This window comes from Loa loa (genome assembly GCF_000183805.2).
Source record: "Loa loa unplaced genomic scaffold supercont3.128, whole genome shotgun sequence".
In the NCBI taxonomy this organism is placed as follows: domain Eukaryota; kingdom Metazoa; phylum Nematoda; class Chromadorea; order Rhabditida; family Onchocercidae; genus Loa; species Loa loa.
The window spans coordinates 65,872-75,788 of NW_018108308.1; the positions used below are offsets into that span (position 1 = coordinate 65,872).

General features: G+C 31.1%; 2 protein-coding genes across 2 annotated transcripts; one reads left to right on the top strand and one right to left on the bottom strand.

The window, feature by feature from the left end:
* Positions 1 to 933: 933 nt before the first annotated feature.
* Positions 934 to 1,618, top strand: LOAG_01561 (hypothetical protein; the record flags this gene model as incomplete). Its single annotated transcript, XM_003137100.1, has 2 exons — positions 934 to 1,073; positions 1,408 to 1,618. 2 exons carry the CDS (start codon positions 934 to 936, stop codon positions 1,616 to 1,618), a joined length of 351 nt encoding a protein of 116 aa, XP_003137148.1.
* A 1,625-nt stretch (positions 1,619 to 3,243) lies between these two features.
* Positions 3,244 to 3,444, bottom strand: LOAG_01562 (hypothetical protein; the record flags this gene model as incomplete). The annotated part of the gene is made up of 1 exon (XM_003137101.1): positions 3,244 to 3,444. One exon carries the CDS (start codon positions 3,442 to 3,444, stop codon positions 3,244 to 3,246), a length of 201 nt encoding a protein of 66 aa, XP_003137149.1.
* Positions 3,445 to 9,917: the final 6,473 nt, after the last annotated feature.

A 9,917-nucleotide genomic window follows, 5' to 3' on the forward strand; every position in this document is an offset into this window, starting at 1 on the left:
TCGTAACTTTAAAGCTGAAAGTCCGAAAGTTGCTTACGCTTATAACAAAGTTGTCAATTTTACAAGCATCTTTAAACAACTCTGGCAATACTTTCTGCTTAAATTAAAGTAAACTTTGTTCGACATTTCTCACACAAATTTCCGTCATTTGTAGTACTAAGGCGAAGATTGTAAATTTGCTTCGCTTAATCAAATCCTTATAGGTATAATAGAAGCTACCATATGAAAGCAGAAGATACCATTCAATTTTGAGAATCACAAAAACGTTCTGTATGACAGTAAGTTGGCTTTGAAAGGTTGCAAAGACAGACTGCTCTGGTGCATTCAAAATTGCATAGTGACAAATAAAGAACGTCAGGAGTAACTCTGCCTTCTCTTTAGGGCCAAGATGACCTTTCGAAAGCAATTGTGATTTAAATGTTCTTGGCAATAATAAATCTCTTTCATCCAACTAACTTTTAAATTTCACTCGAGTCAAATTTATTCAACATTTGATATGGTGAATAAATGAAAGTAAATTTAACCAAAAACCAAGGATTGAAATTATTTTTTCATTACTTTAATCCAGACACACTATTACAACGATTTAATAAGAAAGGGGCAATGAAAATATTGAAATTTGTTAAATACTTCATTTCCAATTCATACACATTTATAATAATTTCTACGAAATTGTCAAAATGTTTGATTTCATTAACTTCGATAATTCCCAAATACAATTTCTCTCGAATGTTTCTCAGTTTCATCTATCGGAGAGCAAAAATTTTCCATTGATTTGAGTAAAGATATCTTTGTGCCTTCTCTACTTAAGAGAATGAAGATTCAGTTAACCAAATGGAAATTATTTGAGCTTAAAATCTCAATATGATGATTTTAATATTGCTAAAAGTACCAGTCAACGCATGTCATTTTAGAAAGAAAAAGAGTACTGTAATGAAGCAATTAAATTTTATCCAAGAAGCTTTTTTAAGACATGCAGTTCTTGGCGTTGTTGATGCTTCGGATATGTGGAAGAATAGCGTGGAAATTCAAAAGATGCAAGTTGGATGCAATGAGAAGCATAGAAAAGAAAGGTAGATGATGCTGAGGCGTGAATCAACCGGAAGATTACAGGTCAAGGCCTGACGGTTGACAAAAAAATCATATAGTAGATACGATCGATACACAGATTTACGATCGTATTGGGCAAAAAATATGACTGATTTGAAAGCGAATATTGAGTAAAGGAATGTGCTGTGAGATCGGAATGATGGAAAATTGTACCAGGCAAGCATTTTGGAATTAAGTTACCAAATATGAAGGTTTGCTAAAAGAAAGGATTTAGTTTTTGGGAATGAAATTGTCGGATTCAACGGTCATGGGGGTATCCGGATAATAAGTTGCAAAGGAAAAAGAAATGTGAAACAGTCTTTCCTCAAAATGTCAGCGTATATGTGCTAATTCCTCGGAACACTCTAAATCACAACAAAATTTGTTTATTTTATCACCGTCTCGCTTATTTACCTGGTCCTCTCCGAGAATCTCTCTTCCTCAGCAAGCCGCATTCTTTGATGATTTTGCCAGGATAACCTGTACATTCAAAATGGTTAAGAATGCTTTTGTTGCCAAATTGTTTTGATTTCAATTTCGAACACAATCATAATGAGAAAGGTTGAAAAGCAAATGATAGCACTTGCAGTAATTGCAATTTTGAAGAAAATTAACGCCAGCATGATAAAATGTACATTAATTTGCATAAGACCAATGGGAAACATTGAAATTGGTAGAATATTTTACAAAAAAAAAAGGAAGAAAGTAGACTTTTCTCAATTAAATGAAAATTTTTCGGTACCGAATCACATTAGTGGGATTTGCTTAGGTGAAATTCCAAGGTGAACAAAAATGGGAATAAAAAAAAGATAAACACTCGATCTGTGGTCTGTTGTAAAAGCTTTCAGCAAGTTCTTTTAGCAAATAGCAATAATGAATAAGGCATAAAGCAAGTATTGTTGCAGCATTATTTTAAGATGAATTTTCTTCCCGTCACTTGTTTCATGTACTTAAGTATCATTTCACTTTTAAACATGCTCGAAGCGGAAGGCTAACTTTTTTCTATCGATGAGATATTATGCAAAGAGTTTTTATAAAGAGTGCTATCGGCGTTTTTTTAGTTATCCCCAAATCATATGGCGTTATAAGAGCTGAATTTAAATTATTCTAAACGTTCCAAATTAATTCGTGCATTTTCTACCCTTTGTTGAATCGTAAATGTATCAGTTGAAGGTACCACTGATGTAACAATTCTATATAGTTGACCAAAGCAGAAAGTCTATCTCGGAGGCACTTCTTATTTCGAAGGTGTTTACAGCAATTGGGATATGGAAGCCGAGCAAGCAGCTGATTTTCATAGAGCAAAGGGTAGTTAGAATTACAGTGCGCTACAGAAAGTGTTGCAGGATGTTCGCTTAAGGTTACCGGAAACGTACTGTTCAAACAGTAAACTGTAGAGTCCTCCCGGGAGTAGAGAGATTCCAGTAATACCTTTTGTGATTATATGAAAGATTCCGCCATTTAAAATGGTAGTTTAATAAGTTGTTAAATATTTATATTTCGTTCCACTCAGTTCAACAAATATAAATTTCAAAAAAACATTTGCTGTTATCAGACCTTTAATTGTAATTGCTAGTGAGGAAATGATTCAATGTGGGAACAAAAGTTAGAACTGAACTTCCAGCTAAACTCTTGCACTAAATATGTCCGACAGAGGAGTAGACAAATTCTGCATATGGATAAAAACGAATGATACGACACATTCGCGGTCTTTTGCAATTCAGCTTTCTATACTTCTCCCTTTATTGTATGACATAAATTAAAGGCAATTAGTGAATGATGTGCATTTTCTACAATATCTTAGTAGGACTTACAAAGTTGTCGAAAGTTTTTTTTATTATCCAGAAAATTTTATCCGCTGTGATGGTTCTACAAACTCTTGAAATAATTAAATATTAATATTTCTCGGAAGGACTTTGTCAAATTGAAAGTCTAAGGTCATTTTGGAAAAAATTCAACTAAGTGTAATGGGCCAAGTTGCAAAACGATGGAACTTTCTTCAGTTCTAGGATTCGGAAATGGGACATTCAAAAATAAGGAAAGTTGATGGAAATACAAATTGGAAGAAAAACAAAGAAATAGGAATGATTACATCATTAAGAGAGATAGAGTCTACTATCGAATTAATAAGTGTATTTTACATAAATTCAACAACTAACTCTTCGCCGTTCTTTTGAGTCGATTGATTTGGTGCATAATGTCTTCCATGCGCAAATCCCGGGATAAATTTTGAGTAGAATTATCCGAACTTTCTCGTTCGTTCAATTTGGTGGACATCTGGCTTAGTGTTGACGGTGCAAACGATAATACTAGTATGGCCATAAGTATAGGCCACACATTCAAGCCAAGCGCCATTACTTTGCTAAAATTAGGAAAATTTGGCGATGAAATGAACGCTCCGAAATCGTAAAAGATCAAATTTAAAAGCTGCCAAACAAAAATAAAAGCAGATGGGAAGATAAATGAAGAGGAAAAGTCCATCACCGTTATGGATTGAATATATCCAACTTCATCCTCCAAAAATTTTGTGAAAACATCGAGCGGTGTTGAAGGAAGATCAAAGAGAAAAGCACAAAAATGATTTGTTACATATTTTTGTGTGAAAGAAATTAGAAAACTGACCAATGTGTGACCTTTAGAAAAAAAACCTTTAGAAAACTGACCTTTAGAACTTCTGGACCATGCAATGCTTACTGATATTCAAATTGTTGAAAATAGAAAAGTGTTGAATACTATCAGTGATAATCACCGGTTATCTATTCTGCGCTTCCCAGTAACTATTTAGCCTTCTTCGATTTTCAAAATGAAACACTGTTGTATAATTGCTATTACTACTCTAGTGAAGTCGTTCTTCCTACACTAGCTGCTCTGAAATATTAATTGAATTAGAGGAAGAGGAAGAATCGCGTAAGTTTAGTGGTTTTAATTCCAATATATATTGCATGCTATTTACATAAATAAACATTCAAAGCAATTATCCCATAAATCTAATCAAATACTCACTAGCACTAAATATATTCTCAACTAAGTAATTAATCCATTACTCATAAAAAAGATCAAAATTATCGCCATACAATTTATCACTTTTTATATATAAAACATTCAACGATCGAACTGAAGATTATACAATGTAACATAGAATTTAAAAACCAATCATGTTTTTATCAGCGAGGAGATAACAGTAATTTACTTCAAATGGAACTAATTATAGTACATTCAAAATTACATGAATTTCAGGGATAATGTTCACCTCGAAAAACTTTCAAGGTAAGAATGTGATGGAACAAATAGTTCACTAAATTTTGAAGAACAAAAAAGGAATAAAGTAATGTCTCTCTGTAGCAGTTTAAAAAACACAACGAAATGGAAGCTATAAGTATTAGTTAAAACGACAGTTTAAAAATAAAATATGAGAATATGCAAACGTTGTAGAGCCGTAAAAGCCAGCTCAAATGCTTTTATTTTTTTATTTGAATTATAGCTGTCGAATAGATTGTCATTTGTCATTTTAATCTTGGTGTGTGTTTTGACCTTACTGATCATTTCTAGTTCTTCCACAACAAAGTTATTTTTTGAATAGAACATTTTGCAAAGATCCTCATCACTATAATTTTTTTCAAAATGATTGGCTATTATTAAGGAAATATCTGTAAATCAAGAGGTAATTTTTATTATATCACCTCATCAAGTTATAAAAAATTCAGTAGAATTTTTAATTAAAAATAGTGAAGTAATCGTAAGATTTTTGCAAAAAGAGCGGAATATGTATGATAATTTGTATTTTTTGATGGATAGCCAAGAAATGCGCATTGCTGTTAAAGAACATATTTTGATTTTCAATGGATTCTCTTGACCTTCCAGTTTCTACAAATATCATTCACCCTTCCACCTAGTATTTGTTGATTTTAAAAAAAAAGCAAAACTGATAAACAAAAGAAAAAGAAAAAGTAATAGTTCCATTTGCCAAACCAAAGGGTAGAATACAATAGATGGCTAAATGTCACAAATATCTTTTAGGGTTGTTCAACATATTCGATATGAGGAAAATACATATAATGAATGTAAAGATAATCTGATAACCTAATATTGCAATGATTTAAAATTACTAAGGCAGATGACATTATTTTAACTTTTTAATGCTATCAAAACTTGAATTACAATTATAATTTGCATTCATCAAAAAAAAAAAAAAATAAGAATGAGTTTTTTTTTTGACGAATTCGATATGAGAAGTGATGAATTGATGGATAGGAGGTTATTTGAGATTATAAACACACTCACACTTCTGTGTTTATACAAAAAGATGACATTTTGAGATGTCGGAGTTTGATAGTGATGCAATACAATATGTTCACTGAAACATTCAAGTCGAAATATTAAAATGAATCGTTCATTTACAATTAATTTCGAATAAATGTGGTATTGAATGGTAGAAAAATAAATTGAAATGATTAGCGCCAAATGAGAATAATACACTTCTTATCTGGCTTATTTACACTTTCCTTAATTTTTCCACGAATCGAGAAACTTCTGTAAATTTCAGGAAAGGCAATTTCTATTCTGATGAGAAAGTACGATTACTGAACGATATTTGTGCACATTTAAAAAAAACAAAACAAGTATTCATTTCGAGTTTCTTTGAATCTCTACGTTTCAAGTACAAAAATTAGCATAAATTGAAACCTGAGATATTTAAGAATAAAAACGGAAAAATGGAATGGATTTTAGAAAAATCCTTTTTTTGAACTTTTTAATTTTAAGTGAAAAGAAGCTAAGTTGTCAAGAACTTGTGGATATGGCTCTCGATAAGAATCTTTCATTCCAAAAAAAAGAAAGCGGTTGAATTGACCAATAGAGTTAAAAGATTGTGTATAAAAAAAAAAAAGTGGAGCATTATAGCAACAACTTTGTATCCTTCTGACTCACTTAAGTGAGAAAGAAAGAAGTTGCAACATATGAAAAGTTCAAAAAAAGAAATGATATTTGTTGCAAACGATTCGCTTATATTTAACATATGTTTATTATATATATCAATGGTATAGTGGTACTATACTATTGAGATCGTAGTATCATCATAACTTGGATGATAAAGCATGAATAATTAAGGCTGAAAAATAGTGTCGCAATAATAGAGGAATTAATATGAAAGCGTTTTATGAACGTTTAAATAATAATAATCAAATAGCGCATTCGACCAAATATTTGACGATCCAAAAGCTTTTCCTGCAATTAAATCTTTAATAAAGAACTAGAGAGACCGAGAGAGAGAGAGGGTGAGAGAGAGAGAAAGAGAGAGAAATTGATAGAATTTGAATATACAGTTCACAAAAATTATTTAAGTAACTTCTATATATCAAATTATCGTCAAAACTTCAACTGTCCTTTGAAACGATTACTTGATTGCTGTTTTGTTCATATTCAAATACTCATATAACTCATCCGACACTTTGCTTATCTATGTATGCTACGTTAATGATGATTCATCGAAAAAGTACTCAAAGATGTATCTTAGCATACGTACCTTTCATACCATTTCAGTTTTATTGTTTGCGACTATGAGATTATAAAAGAAACTGAAAGTCTGTGTTCAAAACATAATACTGAAAGTTAGACTTCTTCTACTGTTCTATCTAGGAGTGGCGAAAAGTTTACACCATTTGATTTATTGCTCGTAAAATTTTGCAGTAATTCTACAGGTGCTTATTATTCTCTTGCCTTTTCATCCCTGCTAAACAATCATCTTATCCCATTTCGTTTGCATTCTTATTTTAACCAGTGTCAGCTTACATTCCTGTCTCCCTCTTCTTTTTGCTATTATCATTCTACTAACATACTTATCACAACAAATAATGCTATATATCACACTTCCTACCTCGTACCATCACCACGAACAACTTCCTGCCAGTTATACAATCAAAGCTGTTGATTAAATGAATCATCATCAATAAATTAGTAGACAAAACAATTCGCGCTTAGTTGTCAGCTTTATGCAACGGATATTGCATAAAACTTTGATTACCGTAATCTGTGTGATTTGAAATGATGCAGACTGTGTTAACAGTTATTGTACAACTTCATACAACATGCAAGATTTTTTTGTCAATTGCTTTGTTACACTAATAAACTAAATTTACGTGAAATGGTGGAAATAAACAAGGTACACTAGGTGTGTCAACAATAATATCACACAGTTTTGGAAGCTACGTAAGGCTAATGAGATCCCAAAATACTATTTGTGTTCAACAGTAATACTTTTATTTGAATTGCATATTGTAAAAAATTTCGTCAGAAGGAAATTAGAAATAAATAGTAAAAGATCAATTTGGCTGACAAATCATTCCTGTTTGAGAGATGATACTAAAGAGCATAGGTTCGGATCGTACTTTGAATTCCTATGCTAATACTGAATTCTTTCCAGTTTAACCATTTTATTGTATTTTCATTCTCTAATAAATGGACATTTTTACAAAAGGATGATAACTTTGATTTAATGCACTATTTCAAAAAAAGATTCAATTACAATTTTTAATCATTGCTTCAATTCTCTCTTTTATAATTATCATCAAAATGGAACTCCTGACAAAGACTGATGACAATGCAGTCAGCTTTTGTAAAGCTATAATAGTTAATGCAAATAGCATATTCAAAAACAATTTTATATAGGAAGAGGATAAGATATGCTTATCATTATACGAATCACTGACATACCAACCATTTTCCATCTAAGCTTTGTCATTCTACCAAACACGCATCATTTACTGCTATATTTATTGCGCTCAAATATTCCAAAAATTTCAGCCACAAATTTATTATTATTATTATTATTATTATTACTATTATTATTATTAATTATCACTATTGTTACTACCGTTATTAATTATTATTATTACTACTACTACTATTGTCTATCACTATTATCAACATCGTCACGATTATTTTGGCTGTTAGCTATCACTATGCACTCAGAACTAATATTACTGTTACCAACAGTATGAATGATTTCGACGAGCAGTTGCATAGACAATAAAGATTTGTTAAGATAAATAATCTGAATCAATAGTAAAAAAGAACATTTCCCTTTGAGTTTTTGCCGATATTTGAAATTTCAAAGATTCCAAAATCTATATACTCTTCAATTTCTTCATTGTTGGATAAGAAAGGATTAAAAAATATAATAGCCCAGACAAAATGAGAAATTTGTTCCGTTGTGAAGTAGTGATAAGGATTTCTAACTTCATCATTATTATATACTTATTACAATTACTAAAAAATCTATTTATAATTCAAATTATCACAAATGGAAGTAAAAAGGTTTGCAGTACTTTCCTTTTTTTTGAATTTTAAGTCTAACAAAACAAAACAAAAAAATAATATTACATGAAAGAAAGAGTGAGATTGTAAAAGAAATTTAATTGAAGTAAAAGTGGAAATATTATTTTCCGGACTCTTTTTCTATCTTCCACATACGAGGCCAATTTTTTATGTCAACTTTGCACCTGCAAACACTCATTTCTTCAATATCATTTCCTCTTTTTCTCGCGCAAAAAAAAGTAAACTAAAAGCTTCATAATTAAGTCATAGTGTGATACAGTAGTACAACAATGAGTGAAGTCTACTTTGGAAAGTAGAAAAAAAATCGAAATTTTCTAATCGAATAAATTTGAAATTTTTGGAATAAAAGAAGGATTACTGTGTCCCAATGGGTAGAATGATATAAAGGAGACTGGAAAGGCCAGGCCAGAGAGTTCCATTTTATTAGTCCCACTTTTTATTGAGAAAAGACAAGAAAAAAAGATAAAAGAATGTAGAAAATTTGAAAAATTTCCTTCTTCCTTAGTGCTACCAAGAATTCGCTTAATGTATTCCATAGCCTTCACTTGCTATGTCTCCAACTAAAGAGAAAGTCACAATTATTTCTAATCGAATTCATCTGCACTTTAAAATACACATTTGAGCCATATTCCAATTTATGCGAAAAAGCGGCATCGCTAATTATAGTTGTCCTTTTGAAACAAATTTTGAAATTGCTTCCCTAACGTTTGCTAAAATGAGCTTAAAATTAAATTGAATTCAAAACATGAGATTGTATAATTTGTATCGACATTTCGTGTGATTCTCATCTACTTTCTTTCTTTGTGTAATTTTGTTTCTGACTATTAAATAAACCTTATTTATGTGTAGCAAGAAGCCTGTTCGCTTCAATTTATCGTAGCATTTACAAATTATGGGTATTTCGATTTTGAGCAAAAATTTTGGCAACTCTTTTGCATAATTTCCAAAACAGTGTCTTGAGTTGAATGATTATCCATTTGTTTTTATTGGTTTTAAGCTCCCTTTTGTATAAGAGTTGAAATAATTCACATCCTGAAAATCTGCAAAAATATTCTGTGTCTTTAGTATGTGTGAGATCAAACCTCATCAGAGCTACAAGTGAAAGTAATTGTGATTTGATCTGCAAGTTAGCACATTTTGAATAGATGGAAAAAATGCAAACGAAAGGAAGAAAACGGAATAAGTTGGTCTGATGATTAATCAAAAAAAATGCTGGAAAATTACGCTTTAATATTTTGGAATAGTTGAGAAAACCAAGGTAGGAAAAAAGAACGGAAAGTAGCACCGAGCTAAAATGATAACGTGGCGCCCCTCTATGACGACAGTTTGGCAAGGATGATATTATAATTGAATGAATAAATTCGGGACATTTTCTCTTTCTCATCTATCATAATTATATGACACAAATTCTTCGACACAAATGCGTAGGTATGATTTTTGCTGCAGCTTGTAATCATCAGTTCTTTCATTCTTTCACTCAGTGCCCAGACAGATAT